The 20905-nt window shown below is 44.3% G+C and overlaps 1 protein-coding gene and 1 long non-coding RNA gene across 17 annotated transcripts in view; one reads left to right on the top strand and one right to left on the bottom strand.

Annotated features, from left to right (window-relative positions):
- The window catches only part of RASAL2 (RAS protein activator like 2), a 221868-nt gene that overhangs the window by 82564 nt on the left and 118399 nt on the right, over positions 1 to 20905 (bottom strand). The window contains exon 1 of one of the 16 annotated variants that reach the window (XM_083621532.1): positions 15589 to 15829. The exons of 11 other annotated variants lie outside the window; for them this stretch is intronic. Coding sequence is in view for 2 of the 5 variants with exons in the window: in XM_083621528.1 (XP_083477654.1) it covers positions 38 to 119 (82 nt within the window). In the remaining 3 variants the exon portion in view is untranslated. Of the gene's footprint in view, positions 1 to 37; positions 135 to 2576; positions 2716 to 14680; positions 14971 to 15588; positions 15830 to 20905 lie in introns of those variants that run through there. 4 more of the 16 variants (XM_083621534.1, XM_083621531.1, XM_083621533.1 and 1 more) reach the window with 4 other exon arrangements.
- On the top strand, positions 2839 to 12823 carry LOC310765984. The gene is made up of 3 exons (XR_014549900.1): positions 2839 to 4831; positions 5024 to 7375; positions 11169 to 12823. It is a non-coding gene; the product is annotated as an uncharacterized lncRNA (long non-coding RNA).

Raw genomic sequence — 20905 nt, 5'->3', positions numbered from 1 at the left:
AATGTTTGAAGAAAGTAGTATTCCAAGCCTACCGTACCAAGAAATGACAGGAGGCCTCGCTCATCTTCTGTGCTGCTATCCAGCCACTCGGCCGCATCTCCAGGAGAAAGGAAACTCATTCTCCAGCCAGAAAACTTCTCCATACAGAAGACAATGGCCAAACGAATCAAGGGAGGGAGGGTGGGAAAATGCAGATGATCCTGGGAGTCCAGTACTTAAGTTATTGACTGGACTGAACAAAATGAAATGGAAGAAAGGATGGCGGGCTTGGCCCTGCTCCCAACTTCCTAGCTGACAGACCTTTCTGATGAAGGAGACATGAGGAGGAGCAGGAAAGAAAATTGGGTGCCAGTTTCTCACCTCAAGCAGGAAGAACAAAAACAATGTGATGGGGAAGTGGCCTATAGCTTGAGAAGAGAAAATAGCATTTGAGAAGATAAAGGGGGAAAACAAAAGAAACTGGTCCCAGTGCAGGAAAGATCAACAAGCCACCCAGCATAATAAAGTCTAATATATGACTGTCTTCCTTTGAGGTAAGGGTAAGATAAAAAAATTCAGTATCTTTGTTTTTCCAAAAAAAGCTTAAAGATCATTAAAAACCCTGTTAACAACCAGAGAGAGCTGCATCGCCACCAGTCCCCTTTCCTGCCCCAGCTATTATTACAATAGCATCCAAGCCTCTCTTGCAACGCATTTGCTCATGCAATGGCAGGTTGATCAATCTGTGAATAGGAAGAGCCCCTCCCCTCCTCCCTCACCCCCCCTCCACCCCTCCCTCCCTCCCGCATGGCGGCTGCATTGATCAACAATAATGGAATCTGTTTCCAACTGCCAACAGCAGCATTAAGGATATTAGAACAGCTCCTCTTCATCAGAATGAGAAGCAGCCAACGCGAGCCCAGCTCAACTTCGCCCTCCTCGCTTAATGGGGCTCTCCCCCCCCCCCTTTCGGGAGAACAAAGAAGAGGGGTCAGGAGAAAGGAGTCCTGTTAGGAGGAATCAAAAGAGCCATAGCTACGGAAAGAGAGTCCGTTTAATTGACAAAAGAAGAGAGCATCACAAGACTGCCCTATCTAGGGAGCGTGTGCTGGTCTTGCAGCTGTGCAACGGGTGTTTGCTAGGTCCCCTTGCGACACGGAATCGGGGGGAGGGGCGGATTTAGAAGATATTTTTTATCTGACCTAAAGGGTCACCTCACAGGTTTGTACAAATGCAAGCAAGGACGAGCCCTGACAAATGAGGGGCCTCACAAATCAAAAACGCCTTTGTCCTCCGGGACCAGGCTGACGCTCCGAGGAAAAAAACGGCTTTCTTTAAAGGAGCAGGATCCCCTTTTATGCCTTTTTAAGCAAACCAACATCAAATGCAAAATAAACCTATTTTGCTAAATGATACGCCCAATTACAGCAGCCCAATTACAGATTGCTTCTCATCCTTATTTTGCCGCCGAACGTTTAGTGGCAAGGAATTAAGAAAACAACAAGCGAGGAACGGCAAAGCAAAGAAATTGCATCCAAGCTAGCAAAACTCCAGCGGTGGTGGCATCCAGCAGATAACATGCAAAGTTCACGGTTAATGAGGGGATGAGAGAAAGCACAGTGTTGAATTAAGAGGAAATGCCAATGCAGAACTGAAGCTCAGATAGTGTCCCTCTTCTGACAGTGGATGATATTATTATTATTATTATTATTATTATTATTATTATTATTATTATTATTATTTCTTGACTTTATATACTACCCTATACCCACAGGTATATAAGTAATCAGTAATATTTTCCTAGCCTTTGTTCCCCAAGAACCCAGAACAGGGCTATCCTAATATACTTCTCCCTCTGCAGCAGAGACAGGCTTTCTTCAAACTTGTCTCAGTTTCAGTCAGGAAGCAATTTTAAAAACTTGGTTTAATTGGACAATATGGTAACTTAAAAACTCTAAGGATCAAGTTAAAAAGCTAATGGGCCAGCAGAGGCACCAAGTTGGGGGGGGGGCAGGCTTGCGTTGCACGTGAATGACATCACACACGTGACACAACCTCCCCCCCCCAAACCAGGCCAGGCTGACTTGGCCCACCATCCCTCACCCGCCCACCCCCTGCTGCCTTGTTGTGTTGTTTAGTCGTTTAGTCGTGTCCGACTCTTTGTGACCCCATGGACCAGAGCACGCCAGGCACTTCTGTCTTCCACTGCCTCCTGCAGTTTGGTCAAACTCATGCTGGTAGCTTCGAGAACACTGTCCAACCATCTCGTCCTCTGTCGTCCCCTTCTCCTTGTGCCCTCCATCTTTCCCAACATCAGGGTCTTTTCCAGGGAGTCTTCTCTTCTCATGAGGTGGCCAAAGTATTGGCGCCTCAGCTTCAGGATCTGTCCTTCCAGTGAGCACTCAGGGCTGATTTCCTTCAGAATGGAGAGGTTTGATCTTCTTGCAGTCCATGGGACTCTCAAGAGTCTCCTCCAGCACCATAATTCAAAAGCATCAATTCTTCAGCGATCAGCCTTCTTTATGGTCCAGCTTTCACTTCCATACATCACTACTGGGAAAACCATAGCTTTTACTATATGGACCCTGCTGCCTTGCCTTGGGTAAATGGACATGGCTGGATAGAGGTCCTGTGGAACTGAGGGGAGTTGCAGGGCAGGTTCTGAGTGTTCGTACCAGACCTGAACAATATAGAGACCTCTTATTTGCCTGCCAGCCACAGTAGTCAATTCTTTCTCTGCCCAAGGAGGGCTGCTTGCCAGTTCATATATAGTTCTAAGTATCTCAATAGACTAGATCCCAACTCAGTGTTGGGAGAAACAGATGCAATGCAGGAGCAAAGGCACCTGTTGGGTCCTTAACAGAACCAGAGAATAGGTCCATAGGGCAAATTAGCACATGCAAATCACAATTTTCATATATGCAACTTTCAGAAAGTTAAAAACAAACTTCAGCTCTTGCTGCCAGGGCTTCCGAAATCAAACATTTCTGTCTCTATCCCCAAACCACTCAAAGATAGCCTCAAAGTAGAATCTTATTGCCCAATCTCACTGATAAATCAAGACCACAAGATATTCACATCAATCTTGGCTAACTGCTTAAAAAAACACCTCCTACACAAACTAATATTCCAGATCAGGCTGGCTTTGCCTGTGGTTGCAACATAACAGACCCCATTAGGAAACTACTGAATCTGATAATCATAGCAAAATAGCCAAAAAATCACTGATGATCATGTCCATAAGATATCCTTAAAGCCTTCAATTGCTTAGAATGGAAATTCCTATTATCAGTATTACCCAGCATGACCTTTGGTCCCAACTTCCTACAAACCCTCAAACAAATCTAATGCCAAGCCTGAACTAAATGCAAAATTAACAATATGGACACCAACGCTATAGCAATCCAAAGAGGCACAAACAGGGAAGCCTGCTGCCTCCCTTCCTATTCATCCTGGCCCTATGGCCCTAGAATCTCTAGCAATCCAACTCCGGGCAGCCCCTAATATCAAGGGAGTGGAAATAAAAGGTAAAACATATAAACTAGGGCTCTTTGCAGGCCTAATGGTCACGACACCATACCCTATTAATACAGCAATCACCTAGCCAAAGAACTCAACACTTTTGCAGTGGTGTCAGGCCAACAAGTGAAGTTTGCTAAATCTAAGGCAATGTGTTTCAACACTCTCTCATATCCAAAAATATATAAAATAAAGATAAAACTCTGTTGTACCAAATTCAGATACCTAGGGGTTCAAATATCCAGAAACCTCAACAAATTATACCTCCATAATTAAAAATCCCCGTGGCGACAAATTAACAAAGACCTGAGGTGATGGAACAATACTAACTTCACTCTCTCAGATAAAATAGCCACGATCAAAATGATCACCCTTCCAAAATTAACCTACTCATTCTCAACCCTTCCATTCCACCATCTACCAAACCATCTTAGCATGTGGCCGAACAAATTACAACTACTCATTTTATCGTACAAAACATAAAGAACAGGTCTCAACTACTTGCTCCTCTCGACCTCAGACTGAGGATGGGGAATTCACAATATAGAATACTACTACCTTGGCAACCAAACACGCATCATAACATACATTCTAGGAGACAGTTGGATCAGTTGGAGTTAGATACAATTGAAAACACCCCTGCTGCATATCCCTTCCTCCAAAACAAGCTGGAAAAAAACCACCCCACAACACTAAATAGGTTCACACTATCCATTTTTAAGGCATGGAAAGAAAAAGTAGACATATTGTCCCCAACCCCACTAATCTCCTTGGTTTATCACCCATTATTCCATCACATCACGCAGCACAAAGGCTAAATCACCTAGCAGACATTTACAAGAATAATAAACTCTTATTGACAGAGGAAATACAGGACAAACTAGGGGACACCCAAATACCCTGCTGATCAGCTGGTCCATAGCAAGGAGAGAAGGCTAAGCTTGTAAACTGGTGCAGAAATGTCTCTAGAAAATTCATTTTTAAATGAACTCATGTTTTTTTGAACAGCAGTATACAAATATTTTTAATAAATAAATACATATGGGGGCAGCCATTTCCCCCATACAGTTTCTTGTGAGTGAAGGTAAATCACATGCCAATGTCCTGTGCCATTTCCTGCTATGAATGTTTCATCTTCAGATCACATGACAGTAATGAGCAGCTGAGCTGCCAAAACGTGTTAATGAAAACTTTGATAGGCCTGCCTTCTGCGTAGAGTCAATGTTTGTCATTAACCTGCCCTTAAGAGGAACAGCCCAGGCCAGGGTGGTCCAACCAAGTGTGTTAATACTACTTGCCAGTTTGCCTGCAGGAAGGAAGGTTTTATATCTAGGTAAGACGGTATGGAACTTTTTGTAAATGCAATAAGAATGGATTCTCTCCTCAATTCCCTGGTAGATGATGCGCCATGAAATGACCAATATTCATAAGAAGGTTGGGCCAGTAATTCTTTTGTGGGCTACTAACTTTGGAAGACTGCCTTATGCACACATAAATGAATTGTGCTTGATCTGTGCCAATTCAGGAAGAAGGAGGAAGGAGAAAGAAAGAGCTTAACGAACTACCACCCTCCCAGGAGTCTCTGGTTTTCCCTTCCTCGCAACTGCAACCATAAGAACATCGCCCTGAGAGGAGGGAAGAATTAGTAGACACACTTTCTTCAAGACAAAGTGGTGTTTGCTTTCTGTTTATTTTGTATTCGATTCTAATTGTTTTAATAATTTAACAAACACTGTTTTCTGAGGTTCGCCTTAAAACTGGTATACACCACTTTAAATAAATAAATAAATAAATAAATAAATAAATAAATAAATATTTTCTCTCTGTTATGTGTATTATTGGAAGAAGCTTGACAAACCAGGCTTTAATTTACAGGATCTTACCCTTCTAACACTGTGCTGGATATATAGGAATTAATAATTTACCAACTTTCAATTTTTCAAATTGATACTCTGTTTTCACTCTTGTGAAATGTTAGATGTATATATGAACTTGATTTTTTTTTTATGTACAGCAGTAAATTTATATTAGAAAAACAAAATACATTTCTCTCACCTTAAAACTTGTGAGAAGAAACATTATTTATGACTTAGAAAAAGAATTGCCTTTTCGAAGTCATAAAGGGTTGTGAAAGCAAACTAGCCAAGGCAGCTTTATGTCTCTTTGAAAGGAGGCACTTAATAGTTCACGGAATCATGGAAATAATTTGAAAAGGGAAAGTAAATTTACAATTTCTCCTTTACTCGCCCAATTATGGTGTTTCCTTGCTAATTCTAAAGCTTTCAGATAAAGAAAAACCAAATGATAACCAACTTTCCCAGAATAATCTAGGCTAAATATTTGAAATAAATATGGACATCTTATTCCAAAATATGAATGCACAACTTATTACATTTATGGGTCTGCTTTTATCTCCTCAATTTCAAATGTGTCACCTCATACAATTACAGCACAGCAACAACCTATGAAGCTAAACAGCCGTGGCTACCCTATAGTCGCATTCCTGATAAGCAAAGCTTCACAGAAGTTTGGGTCTGAGTGTTTTAGAAAGTATTCTAGCAAAATTATCATTCATAATGTATGCAAACACTGGAGCCCTAAGAGGCATGGAAAGAGATGCTACGTGTGCACAAAAACCAGGAGTCCTAATACTAAAATCAAAGAGCATTAGCATTCGAAGCATTAAAGACTCACAAGATGCAGAGACACGCCTTTGATTGACCAGCCTTGCTGTAGTCAATGACTTCTTTCACGGCAATATGCATAATCAATATAGGAACACCACTGGAAGTCATTCTTATTATAATTCCTGAAGCTAATTGAGTGTTGGAAGAAAGTGGTGTGTTTAGTGCACTGGGGATCCTTTCTCCCACCGTCCAGTAACAAGATGGACAGTTAGAACGAAAATGTCTCATGTTGTCTTCTTACATGTAGACTATCCTATAGGAGGTCTAGAACAGGGGTTGGCAAGGTTTACCTCGCCTGGGCTGGTACACTCCAGTGGAGATCCCTCCGTGGGCCGGATCAACCCCGCGCCCGCAATTTCCAGCGTCTGCATCTGTGCAGGTGCGATTTCTGGCGTCTGCATCTGCGCAGGTGTGATTTCTGGCGTCTGCAGAAGCGAGTCCCCGTGCCGCGCTGGTTTAGTGCAGCACGCGGGGACTCCCCAATTGGGTGGCTCGGTTCGGTTCGGGGGCAGCTCGTTGGACGGTTAAACGACGCCCGTGGGCTGCTTGTGATCCATGGGCCTTAGGTTGCCGACCCCTGATCTAGAAGGAAATCTGCATTACATCAGCCACTCTGCCAAATATGGAACATGAAGCATGTACACTAAGATGGGCAACTCCTTTGGGAATCTGAGCTAGGGGAAGACCCTGAAAGAAAGAGTTGGCAAGTTTCTAGCCCTCGTGGAAATTAAGAAGCGCTTTATAATGCCCCTGAAATAGTATTGTCTACCTGCAACAGACAGAATAGCTTAAGAGCCATTCCATATTCTTCAGGGCCCCACTGCTGTTGTATTATGCTGCATTAAGTGACATTCACTTTCTCATAATCTGAAAGTCCTATTATTACCCATCAGCTCCTCAATAAAGCATTCCTCTGTGTAAAATATATTGAGGAGCTGATGGGTAATAATAGGACCTGAAGTTGGTTAACATGCCCATAACAAGTCAAACTAGCTTGCTTGCTCTGCATGAGCCAGGCAGATTTCTCAAAGTTGAGGGTGGAATACGTTATGTCAGTCATCAGTCCTGCTCCACCCCTCTTGTCCTTGCCTGATCCTTTCAGATACTAAGGAAATCAGAGGATTGCTGGAATCAGCTGAGTGCAAAGCTCCTCCTCTGCTCTGCTGCAATTGGCCCAGCTGCAGAGATCGGTAAGGCACAGCCTGCGTCATTAATTCCCTAAAGCAGAGCAGCTCCCTGAAAAAGAAAATTAAGAGCAAATGCCATCCGTGTCTGTCTTAACGCCCTCAATCGTAAGGTCTTCACTAGCTAAGAGGCAGCACCACAGCACAGGGACTGAGAGAGAATTCACTTTTTGCAATGGTCGCTGGTAACATTACTACCAAATTAAACCACTTCCATATCATAATCAACAAAATGCTGGTGAGAGTTTGCAGTTTCCACAGTTACGCTCCAGTGTGTACGCCTTCCTGAGCCAGGTGCATGAGGACACTGCATCTGGCAAAAATACTCAAGGCAGTGTGTGTGTGTAAATAACTTGAAAGACAGGAAACAATTACTTCAAATTCCAACACAGTCTCACTGTGTTAAGAGGTGTGGATAATTCTCTTTTGTGTGGCTCTGTTTGTTTTAATTCTTTAATATGTCCGTCAATGGGGAATTTTTTCAATGGTTTTTGATGGGTGAATGGCTCCATGGGCTCACTATATATCCTTAGGCAAGACGTCTTCCCTCAACTTCCCTTTTCCCATGTGGAAACAATATAGTGACTGATGTGACTGATGACACATGGTGTGTTAAGGGAACACATAATAATGAATGGAGAGAACAACCTTTTACTCAGGGGAATAACATCTGATTTGCAAGAAGGTCCCAAGGTCTCTCGGAAGGGCTGGAAAAGAACACCTTCTGAATCCTGAAGAGCTGCTGCCAGTCAGCACCAACGATACCAAGCCAGATGGGCTGACTGTCAGATTAGGTTCCTATTCAGAGTGTTAACTGGCTGACAAGCACAGCATACAGGCATATTAATCAGGGAGCCAGGATTGGCTCGGGGCACCCTTCATAGCACTTCCAGGTTTGCCTCACATATGAAATTTGAGCTTTACAAGCCACTGGGCCCAGTTATGCATTTTGATAAAGTCAGTCAAATTAGGCATGCGTCCTCAAAGACTCCTCTGGGAAAAGGACTGTCAAGGGGAGCATTTGTATTGACGAGCTGATTTGCATTTACTGACCTAGAAGCATTCTTACAAGTAATGATTGTGGGTCGAGTTGAGTGGGGCAGCTGGTCTGGAGTACCTTCAGCTATTGAGGGGCACCAAGAAAAGGCAAAGTGGGAGAACCACACAGCTTCTTCATGCAAAGGTCATTTTAATTGTTTGGAAACTCACCACTGAAACTCACCATTGCTTTTGAGAATTTTCAAGGGCTGCTTCATTAACTTTATGTTACCTGCCCGACCTAGTTCCACTTCTTTTTGAACAGGTGCCCACATAACAAAAATGACTATCAAGCAGCCTGTTTAGCAAGAAGCAAGTTCAGGAGAAGGCAGGAAAGAAAAGGAGTGGCCTTATGTCGTAACAGACGCTTCCTTGGCTAATGAAGGGCCAGCATTGTTAAAATAATCCCCACCCATACGTTGTTCAAAACAACAGAGGTTGCCATTACATTCCCTGGAGAGGGAGCTTTTAAAAGTGGGACTGGAATTGTATGTCCCAAAGTAGACAGTACTGGCCAAGAAGCCACATGACTAAGTTGGAAAACGTCTGGCAAGAGGAACATGCTATCAGCCAAGGTAGGAAAAAAGCCACCCCACACATTTCAATACACATTATATGCAAATGAGACCTGCAACATAATGTTGCAGTGCTGACTGTTTCTGTTCAGTATTCTAGCCAGCGATGCATTCTTTCAGGATGAACCATTCTGTCACCTCCCTGGTTTTCCATTCTCTTCCTTCACTCAAGTGTTGAAACAGATATTTAGTGTTCTGTGGCTACTGAGTATGCTCAGTCTTTGGGGGCAGGAGGGCTAGCTTTAATTTTCTTTTTTGGTGCTTCAATAAATCTTGGGGTTCCCCTGAGCCTGCCGATACATCTCTGCTGTTTATCAGTAGCACCATTTTGACTGCATAGCCATCATAACTCTGGACCTGAGTTCAATATATTAGAGGTGTTTTAAGGAAGAATGCAGAATTTAAGATGACACGTTGAAATTGCCAATATGCAAACTTTACACACAAGGGACGCGGGTGGCGCTGTGGGTAAAACCTCAGTGCCTAGGGCTTGCCGATCGCATGGTCGGCGGTTCGAATCCCCACGGCGGGGTGAGCTCCCGTCTTTCGGTCCCAGCTCCTGCCCACCTAGCAGTTCGAAAGCACCCCTAAGTGCAAGTAGATAAATAGGTACCGCTTTATAGCGGGAAGGTAAACGGCGTTTCCGTGTGCTGCGCTGGTGCTGGCTCGCCGGAGCAGCTTTGTCACGCTGGCCACGTGACCCGGAAGTGTCTCCGGACAGCGCTGGCCCCCGGCCTCTTAAGTGAGATGGGCGCACAACCCTAGAGTCGGACACGACTGGCCCGTACGGGCAGGGGTACCTTTACCTTTACCTTTAAACTTTACACATAAGGTGACCAGAAGCAAAGGGGATGGAGCCTCAGTGTGCAGAAAAGGGAATTTCATCTGCTGCTAAAAATCTACGCAACTACAACTGTGCTGTTCTCTAAATACATGCACAACGTGTTACAAGGTTTGGTTACTATCATTCTTAGCTCTACCTATTGCTGCTTTCGATCAGGATGGAGAACCAGCGGCTCACATTCCTAATGAGGCCCACTGAGCTGTTTCAGTCGAGCCAGGCACACCAGCCCTCTATGCCACCAGGTGTGGGGCAGGTAAAAGCGGGGCTTGAAGGCACTTCCCAAGCACCAATTAGCCAAATGTCAGTCCTTGGACATAGTGCTGCAGAGTTTGTGAGTGTGGGTGTGTGGATAAGGATCTGGTTTCTCCTAAAATTCAGAGCCATAGACATGCAATCAATAGCATACAGAATGGATAGTTGAGAAAGTGAAAGTTCTCACAACGGTCTTTTTTTATCATTTTCCCTGTAGCTAGGTTTGTGCCTTGTTTATTTTACAATTTTGTATAGGGACTGTATTGCACTTCTCCACTTGCTCTTATAATTAACCTGAGAGGCAAACTAAATTATCCAACATTAAAAAGCCAAAATAAATTACACGGAACTGATGTTGTATAGTGGCTAATCTATCAGCTGCATTCGTTCAAAACTCACCTCACACACTAACCAACTGAACAGTCTTAGGAAAGCAGCAACTACTAACCTATTGCATGCAGCTACTGGACGGATTGCATACTGAATGGATTGCATGGAGCTACTGAATGGAGGGACGCAGGTGGCGCTGTGGGTTAAACCACAGAGCCTATGACTTGCTGATCAGAAGGCTGGCGGTTCGAATCCCCGCGATGGGTTGAGCTCCCATTGCTCGGTCCCTGCTCCTGCCAACCTAGCAGTTCAAAAGCACATCAAGTGCAAGTAGATAAATAGGTACCTCTCCGGCGGGAAGGTAAACGGCATTTCCTTGCACTGCTCTGGTTCGCCAGAAGCGGCTTAGTCATGCCAGCCACATGACCAGGAAGCTGTACGCCGGCTCCCTTGGCCAATAAAGCGAGATGAGCGCTGCAACCCCAGAGTCGGTCACGACTGGACCTAATGGTCAGGGGTCCTTTTACCTTTACCGAACGGATCATTGAGATAAAAGCCTCAGGCGTAAGAGATCAGGGGCAGCTGTGGGGAGGATTCCTGCGTTGCTGGGGTTGGACTAGATGACTCCTCATGCCCCTTCCAACCCTACAATTCTGTGAAATCTATTAAACCTCACTGCAACTATATCTAAGAACATGTAGCTGAAATAATAACATACTATTGCTCTGTTCAACCCTAACTCTCTTGTGTTTATTTCTAGATCTTAAGACCCCATGGCTAAAGTCCTGTCCTATCATTCTATACCCAGCTGTGACCTTTGCTGCAGACCACACGGGATTCTGTGCTCCAGTAAGGTTCTTCCAAGGCAGAAGACAGATACATTGTACTGTCGCTTCTCAGTCAGTAGCACTAATGGGGTGCTGTACCCACCCAACATCATGGCTTACTGCGCTAGGTGCATTTTCCAGATGACCCTCCTTGTTCTCCTCATAGAAAGCCACTGACCATAGTCCTTTTCGCGCCACAAGAGAAGCGAACTCTGCCTTAGCTGCTCCCCTCCTGCAGCAATCAGGTTTTTCCTAAACATAGGGAGGCTCACCGCACTGGAGAACACCTGGCCTATGGCATAGAGGCAAGTGATGGTGTCTGCCCTCTTTTCCAACTTGCCAGCAACGACTTTGCAGCCAGAAAGGCTATTAAAGGAAAACGAAGGGCTTACGTTTGAAGGCGTCAACTGTTGCCTCCGTGACCACATTCGGCCATGCTGACATGTAGCATGTGTCTTTTGTTTCTGCTTTTAATAGCTACACAGGAGGGACCTGCTTGGCAGGCCATAATTCTGCCAGAAGGATGGGAGAGATATTTTTAGATTCCTGTGTTTGGGCCATGTTTGCTTTAGCTTTTGTGAGCAGCCTTGAGTCATGGTTCTTGGAGAAAGGGGGGGGGGCATAAATAAATACAACAACAACAACAACAACAACAACAACAACAACAACAACAACAACAACAACGTGTCTTTCAATCAGTTACTGGGCTAAGTTCAATTAGTCGGTCCTGATACGCAAAGCCCTATATAGCTCGGGACCAGGATACCCAAAAGATTGTCTCACTCAATCTATAGCCAACTGACCACTGTGCTCTGTAGGAGAGGACCTCCTGCAGACAAGCATCCTCATCAGGAGGTCCACTGCATATGATCTTGCTACAGGGCCTTTGTGTGGTGGCAACTACCCTTTGGAACTCCCTCCTGTTACATTACAGGCACCACCCTTTTCCAAATGAGCATTTTAAGTGGAGGTTTTAGAAGGGGAAGAAATGGAGGCAGTGAGAGATTTTACTTTCTTGGGCTCCATAATCACTGCAGATGGTGACAGCAGTCACAAAATTAAAAGACGCCTGCTTCTTGGGAGAAAAGCAATGACAAACCTAGACAGCATCTCAAAAAGCAGAGACATCACTTTGCTGACAAAGGTCTGTATAGTTAAAGCTATGGTTTTCCCAGTAGTGATGTATGGAAGTGAGAGCTGGACCATAAAGAAGGCTGATCGCTGAAGAATTGATGCTTTTGAATTATGGTGTTGGAGGAGACTCTTGAGAGTCCCATGGACTGCAAGAAGATCGAACCTATCCATTCTGAAGGAAATCAGCCCTGAGTGCTCACTGGAAGGACAGATTGTGAAGCTGAGGCTCCAATACTTTGGCCACCTCATGAGAAGAGAAGACTCCCTGGAAAAGACCCTGATGTTGGGAAAGATGGAGGGCACAAGGAGAAGGGGACAACAGAGGACGAGATGGTTGGACAGTGTTCTCGAAGCTACAAACATGAGTCTGACCAAGCTGCGGGAGGCAGTGGAAGACAGGAGGGCCTGGCGTGCTCTGGTCCAGGGGGTCACGAAGAGTCGGACACGACTAAAAGACTAAACAACAACAACAACAACAACAACTGTAATTGGATCTAACATTGTTTTCACATACATTTTTATTGTCAAATCACTTTGAGATGTTTTGTAGGAAGTGACTCATACGTGAAATTAAATGAATGCATATTTTTATTGTTGTTGTTCATATAGTATGCTCCATGATGCTTTAAAAACACAAGTCAGGTAGGTCCCTGCCCTGTAATCTAAAATGGGAGTGGGGAGGACTGAATTTCTTCAGGGATATCTTGAGGTTGTATATTGGCAGTGGTTAGGGATGGAGACAAAAGCGAGTGGGTGGGGTCACACTTTCTTCTCTCGTCTGCCCCATTGACATCCATATGAAATTAGACCAAAGATCGCATGCTGTCCTAGGGCCACAGGCTATTCACCTGTGATTTAAAATTTGCTGAGAGAGAGGCTAATGGGGGTTGGGGAGGAAGATAGGAATGAGGATAAGGAAGGGAAGAATGTGTGTACAGTTGCGTGTACTAGGGCTTCATTTCAGTAGGGGATGAGGACTAAGATTACATTGGAAATATATGTTTTAAGGAGGAATTTGATGGACAGAAAAAAAGCATCAGCATCTGGGTGTTCTGGGAGGCAATTCTAAGCAAAGAGGGCATTTGGAGAGAAAGGGCAGAGAAGGAAATCTGATGGCTGAGTGACAGAGCCAGGGAGCAAAGGTCACCACCAGGCATGTACTGGAAAACTAGAGTTGAAAGATAAGTGGGGATTTTTGATACAGGATGACCTTGTGTCAGGTGACCATCTCCCCCTTCTTAACATTCCTTGCTCTCCAACTATTAGGAAGAGGATCTCATTTTCAGCAAGCTCTACATTTATTTTTCACCCATAAATATATTTGAGCTTGATTCAGAAACTAGCAATTTCAACACTTAGCATGGGCAGCCATTTTGCCATTACCTTAAAAAACACCTTGATTAACTCTACAAATCGAGCATAAGTTGAATTAACTTTCTAGCACAAAATGCACAGAAAAATAAATTCTGATCTATCTGACAGGGACCAACCAGGGTGTATTTTAGAAGATCACAGTGCTTAACAGGAGACTTCATAACATGAACACAAACTATGAACAACTTTTTAAGTTTCCGGAACAGCTTTTATTTTTCCACTTTCACAGAAAAGCAGGAAGCTTTGCCTGGTACAATTTGACACTGATTACATGTTAATCATGCCAGCTGTGGGCTGCATATTTTAAACACAACTGCAAGTATTTTATATGTAAAAATAGTGATATTTTTTTTTACCCTTATATACCAGCTCTATGAATCTTTAGGCCAATAACTCTATTTTAAAAGGCCTGGAATAAGTAAACACACTATTTAATTACAGCAACTTCTTTCTGGAAACTCTCACGTGTTGTTAATGATGTATTGAAAGGAGAATAAAAGTTGTTTTCATACTGAACCAGCACTGTACCTGTTGTAGCTCGCTCATTCAACTTCCATATTTAGCAAATGTATAACACAGTTAAGGCCACAATCCTATAAACACCTAAATGTAAGTCCCACTGAACTCAGCAAATCGATTTGTGTGCAGATATGCATAGGATTGTGCTGCTGGTGCTACCTGTAAAACCAAGAGTAGGCTTTGGAAAGCAATATCAAAACACTTTCAGATTTCAAAAGGAAGCAGAAAGGGAGCGATGGCTCTTCTCTCTTAACTTTTCACTTAGGATATGAAAGTCACTGATAAAAGGGGGAAAACAGCTGTTTGATACAAGGCAGAGGGTATAGGAAAGCACCTATTTTTATGAAAGAAAAATGCAACATTCCCTGCCCCTCAACAGGCTTTCTGGTATGAAAGTTTTTGCTGATGGGAACCTTACCTGAAACCTGCATGCTGTGCCCTTGCCGGTGCCTCAGTCATGGTCCCGCCGGCATGCCAGCCCCCGTCTAACAGCACCACTTTCGGCAGCCACACTCCTTGTCTGTCCTCTGCCTTGGACAGTGTGGAATGCAGGAAAGCCAGGATGAAAACTGAGGCCAAGGTTCTCTATCCAGTTCCCTGGCTCCGGGCAGTCGAACAATAGCTACCCTTTCTCTTGTGCTCGTTCTCTCCCACAGCAGAGGAGAGCGCCAGAATCCCGTGTGTGTGTGTGTGCGTGAACCAAGGCAAACTAACAGGGACGGACTTTTCGTTTTCCTCTCCCCAAAGGGGTGTGCGCATGTGAGTAAGAGAAGGCGGCGTCCGGCAGCCAAAACATGAGCTCATGAAAGAGCAGCTCCCTTTAAACTGCCGCTCAACTACAGAGAAACTGCAGTCCGTGTAACACGATGCCATCTAATCCAATCTGAACGGAGTGGATACCAAAATGAGGAGCGCCAGACTTCTGAAGGGAAGGCAAACTCAATGACAAAAAGTTTTACGTGACACTGAGGCAAGTGGAGGACTATTTCCACCTGGCACTTTCCCCACAACTCAGGGAAGCAAACAACTCTCGACAAGTAAGTGAAACACAGACACCCACTCTGCTTATTGTCAGGTGTTGAACGGGAGCTTTTAAAAAGCAAGGGGAAGAAGTCAAGGAACAGAAGGGTGTTCTACTATCTTGTTGCTGCACATACGGGACAAAAACATCCTTTTTTTTAATATGCTGAGAGAAGGGGGGGGATAAGCGCCTCTACACTCCAGACTTTTGCTGCTAATGCACTACATTAAAGACATGACAATACCACTGCAGAGAATAAAACATCAAGTCTGAACCATTCAAAAGAACCCCACAACAATTCCCACCTGCCTATCCAGAGCTGCAGAGAGATACTGCGTAGAGGAAAGATCCCTTTGCCTGGCGCTGTAATTTAATCATGGGCTGAAGACAAGCTGAGCACACGTTTCCCACTCTCCTACTGGCAGCTCCTCCTGCACGTCCTCAAAACTAGGATATTCCTATTTTCTTCCTTCTGATTCAGCGGATACACGATCTCTCCTTCCTTGTGGTGAATGTCTCCACCCCACAGCGCAATGTAGATTTGTGATAAGCCTCTGTTCTTTTCCTACTTATGCAACAGCCCTTGTGCCCTCAGACGTCCCCCCTCCCCTCTGCCAGAAGTCGGAACAGCAGCTTTGACGAGCCCACCCTCTGCTACTGCTCACAAGGAAAATCCCAGGGAAAAAGCCCCCGGGCAAGTCTTGGGATGCAGAATGCACGCTGCTATGAAGCTAAACATGCAGACATTTATAAGCTGGAAGTTACCTCCACCCCCTTCTCAAACGCTCATCAAAACAAAACCAACCTGAAGCTTAATTATGGCTCAGAGTGATTTCTGAATTCTAAAACCATCATTAGGGCTGAAGCAGAAGTACATCTGCAGAGGCTGCTGTACTGTGGAGATGGGACTGAATTTATATAACAAAGTATTGATGGGTGAATTCCTGTCGCCTCAATTTGGAATTGGGTTCAGTTAATACAAACTGGTTTTTTATTGTTTGTTTGTTTGTTTGTTTGTTTGTTTGTTGTGAATTTCCCTCCAAGCTCTTCAAATTTCAGAAACTCCAGTATGGTTCTGATGCCATCAGTGGGAGCATGATGAAACATAAATCAGGGGCGAAACTTGGCTTTTTTCCACCCAGGTCAAAGACCCAGTTTGGCACCCCCAAGCATTTGCATACACACACAAGCACAGGACTATGCAGGCTTTGAGTGACTCATTCTACTTGAAGCAGAAATCAGTGCAACTCAATTGTACATATTCATTTTTTAATATTCATTTTGGCCCTTGACTATGCAGTAAAATGTTTGTTGTTAGCATACTCTTCAACCAACAGAAGTATGTCCAATGGAAAGTAACATTTTCTTCACCTTGTGCTTTCTGTTCTGGGACCGAGCAATGCAACTTGATGGTTCTTTCTCTTTCCTTTCATCACTTCCACAATGTGGCATTGAATATATCAACTATTCTCTGAGCATCTCAGAAAACTTATAGTTCTGTTGCGAATGGCACATTTCCACAGAAAGAATGTCCATTTACAAGATCTCTCTCGACACATTCGGCAGTAATTCCTATTTACGCTAAAGCATTAAATCTAACATTGTACAATTGAGAAATATTCTGCTTTTATGACGGAATACAAAATGGGATCCACATGCCATGCTTTCATTACTAAGGCTTTCCCAAAATGATGTTGCTGCCCACAATGAGGAATGAGTTGAACTCCAGCTTCATTTGTGTTTTCAGTGTTAATGGAACATATTTCTAGTAATCTGAGAGGCTCTAAACTTGTTTAACCTGCAAAGAACAGAAAGATTCCTGAAATACCACAGGAGCTTCCCAAAGTGATCCACCTTGGGGAAATGGCTTTCCACAAACCTAGTGATGACAGAAAACTGGGGTGGGTGAGAGACAAAAGCTTCACAGCTTCATTCCAGATATTGCAAAGCAAACAAGCTGATTTGGACAGGTTGGAAAAAATGCAGACTGCTGGTGAAATATTCAGTTCCCCCTGAAAACAAAAACAAAACCCTGTTCTAAATAGTTAAATATAAAAGCTCCCTTGCAAACATATCATCTTTAATTTAAATAAAAATCTGTCACAGCAGCAACTGTGCAAAGCACCAAAGAGACTGTTATTTACAGATGATTTCAGAAAGAGCAAAGGAGGAATAACGTAGCGACAGGAGACATGTGACTAGTTTATGAGAGAAGGGAAACAGAGGTTCAGAGAGGACGGCGACCTGGTTCCCACGAACCCACTGTAGCTGAGCCTAGAACTGATGGCAGTATCACCAAGATGTACTGCGCCTGGAAAGGAAACTCACCAAAGACACCAGTGACGGCATCTGCAGCCAAAGAATTGGCTGGTTGGCTCAGATCAATAAATGAAACTCAGCCCAAACTGCCATGTACTGCTTTATGAAGCTCATTCTCCCTTAGAATTGTGAGGCTGAAATACCTTAGTGAAAGCAGAAGCCACAGTGTGCAGAATCCCCACCTTGGCTTCCTCCCTTTCCTGACAATAGTGCACAACCCCTCTAGTCTCCGACTCTTATGAACTGTTTTGGGGCTGCTCTCCTTTCTCCTCCTTTCTTCAGATTAATTTCTCCACCCAAGGCCCTCAATGCGCTTCCTCAAGATCCTGCTTTTCAGACCACTGGCTATTCTGTCCCACTTTACTATCCTGCAGCCAAACCACACCTCAAAACATTCTGCTCACTTTCTGCTATTCAGCATCTCCTGAACATGAATGCTCAGGCCTTACGTTTCTTCAGAGCACCATCTATGACTATCCTTTGCTGCAGTTCCCTTTCTCCGTTCCCTCAAGCCTTGCTCTCCAACAGGTCTTTTCCTCGGGTTCCCCTTTATTAGCTCATTACACCCTTCTTTTGGCCTCCTTTCCTCTAGACCAGGGGTAGGCAACCTAAGGCCCAGGGGTCAGATGTGGCCCAATTGCCTTTTCAATCTGGCCTGCGAACAGTCCGGGAATCAGTGTGTTTTTACATGAGTAGAATGTGTCCTTTTATTTAAAATGCATCTCTGGGTTATTTGGGGGGCCTGCCTCGTGTTTTTACATGAGTCGAATGTGTGCTTTTATTTAAAACGCATTTCTGGGTTATTTGTGGGGCATAGAAATTCATTCATTCATTATTATTTTTTTCAAAATATAGTCCAGCCCCCAACAAGGTCTGAGGGACAGTGGACCGGCCCATGGCTGAAAAAGGTTGCTGACTCCTGCTCTAGACTGCATGTCCCTGCACCTCTTCCCAGTCCTTGGCTGCGCCCAATGTGATGTTTTGATCCCAGCCAAAAATTCCCTTCCTCTAGAGAGTTGGGAGTGCACATTATGCTGCTCCCTAAAACTACAGAATATTCTGAGCTACCACATATTAGCTCAAGCAATCACAGCCAGAGGCTTCGCTCCTGCAAGCTCCGCTTAATTAGGCATTTCCTATAATTCCTAAATATTCCAACTGATCATATGGGGCATATATTAATAATTTGCAGTCTGCAAATTCCTCCAAGGCACTCCAGAGAATGTTTTATCCTTACACACACACACACACACCCCAGTTAGGTAGATTAGAATGGGAAAGGCTGACCTGCCTAAAGTTACCCAGTGACCCTTGTGGCCGATATCATGGGCATCATATGTAATTGTCCCTTAGGAGGAAGAGAATGTTCGACCTCAATTCACACAATTTCCAAGTCATGCTAGGAAGGCAAAACTTGGCACCATTAAGGTGTACTGAGTAAACTTGACAGATTGACTGGGCCTTGGTTCCCACATCACTCCAGGCGCTGCTATCTGTCACCAAGCCTAATTGGCTGTGCCTGGCATTTAAACAGCATTCCAACAGCTAATGGCCAGCTACAAATGTCAGTAATTGCTCCTGCTATCTCAGGGATGGAGATCATCAAACCTGGTGTGTTCATGTTACATATTCCAGAGAAGAGGCTGTCACTCATGTTGGAGCATATCAAGGGCTCCAGCACTGCTGCTCAAAAATATCAGCCCTTCGAAATGCATAGAAACTTAGAAAACTGTCTTACACCAAGTCAGACTGTTGGCCCATCTGGTTCAGTACCGTTAACCTTAATTGGCACCAGCTCTCTTGGGTTTCAGGAAAAAGTCTTTCCCAGCCTTAACTGGAGATACTGGCGATGAAACCTGAGACCTTTTGCATGCAAAGCATGCACACTACCACTTGAGCTGCAGCTTCCCCCCGTGTCTTTGTACCTTGATATTTTACAGAAAACATTTATTCAGTGTGTGCAGAGGAGGACAACTAAGATGATCAAGGGTCTACAAGCCAAGCCATATGGGCAGCTGTTGAACGAGCTGGGTATGTTTAACCCAGTGATGGCCAAACTTGGCCCTCCAGCTGTTTTGGGACTACAGTTCCCATCATCTCTGACCACTGGTCCTGTTAGCTAGGGATGGTGGGAGTTGTAGTCCCAAAACAGCTGGAAGGCCAAGTTTGGCCTTCACTGGTTTAGCCTAAAAAAGAGGAGACTGGGAGCAGATATGATAGTCATCTTCATATATCTCAAGGGCTGTCACACGGAAGAGGGAACAAGCTTGTTTTCTCCTGCTCTGAATGGCTTCAAGGTGATTCTGACTAAACATCAGGAAGAACTTTTGACAGTGAAACGGTCTCCCTCGGGAGGTTGTGGACTCCCTTGGAGGTTTTTACGCAGAAGTTGGATGCCCATTTGTCATTGATGCTTTAGTTGAGATTCCTGAACCGCAGGGGGTTGGACTAGATGACCCCCATGATCCCTTCCATCTCTATGATTCTATGATTCAAAGATTCCTCTTTGAAGAAGAACTCATCCTGACCCAAAGAACATAATCGGAATTCTGCTTCTCAAAATCTGTATTCTCTTTTTCAGGACTGGTTCTGGTTTGACGGGGCCCTGGGCAAAGTGCCCTCTGGTGGGCACCCTCCTTTGCTGGTGGGTCCTCTTAGGCAATGGAACAGGCAGCAACAGCGCCACCATTTTTATATGTCCACCATTTTTATTTTCCCAGAATGCTCTACAGTGGCACCATTCTGGGGGCATTTTAGACCCAGATGGTACTTGTAATGCCAGACTTGGGTGGGTGGATTAAAAAGAGCCCATGTACTGGCAGCTGCCCAAGGACACCTGCCCTGCTTTCCCCCCCTCTACTGAAGTGGTAAATTCTTTCGATAACATATTTCAGGCTATAATTGGGAAAGCAGCAAACCAAATTATGTTCCAAGTGCTAAGACTTTTTGAAGCACTTGCAATGTGTGGGCAAATGCAATGTCATGAAAGCATTTTGGCTTACTCTGAGCTTCTTGGCCTGCTGTGCCAATTAGAAGACCACTGGGATAATGTATGTGAAGTAATTTGAATATTCAGAAAGTGCACTATAAAAATCCTCAGTGTTATTAGGAGCAACACAGAGATCCTCTGAAGGAGTTTACAGTTATGATTTATCTTCCTCATCACAAGATCTCCAGATATTTACTTCCGTGTAAGCTCTGGACAGTTATCCTTCAGCCAGCATTTCTGTGGAAACTATACAGCATTTCCCCTGCAAGTGCAGGGCTTTGTCACTAAAAAAACCCAACATCACCTGCTGACAT

The sequence above is a fragment of the Podarcis filfolensis genome, assembly GCF_964270895.1.
Source record: "Podarcis filfolensis genome assembly, chromosome: 6".
Taxonomy (NCBI): Eukaryota; Metazoa; Chordata; class Lepidosauria; order Squamata; family Lacertidae; genus Podarcis; species Podarcis filfolensis.
This window is presented reverse-complemented; position numbering and strand designations above follow the sequence as displayed.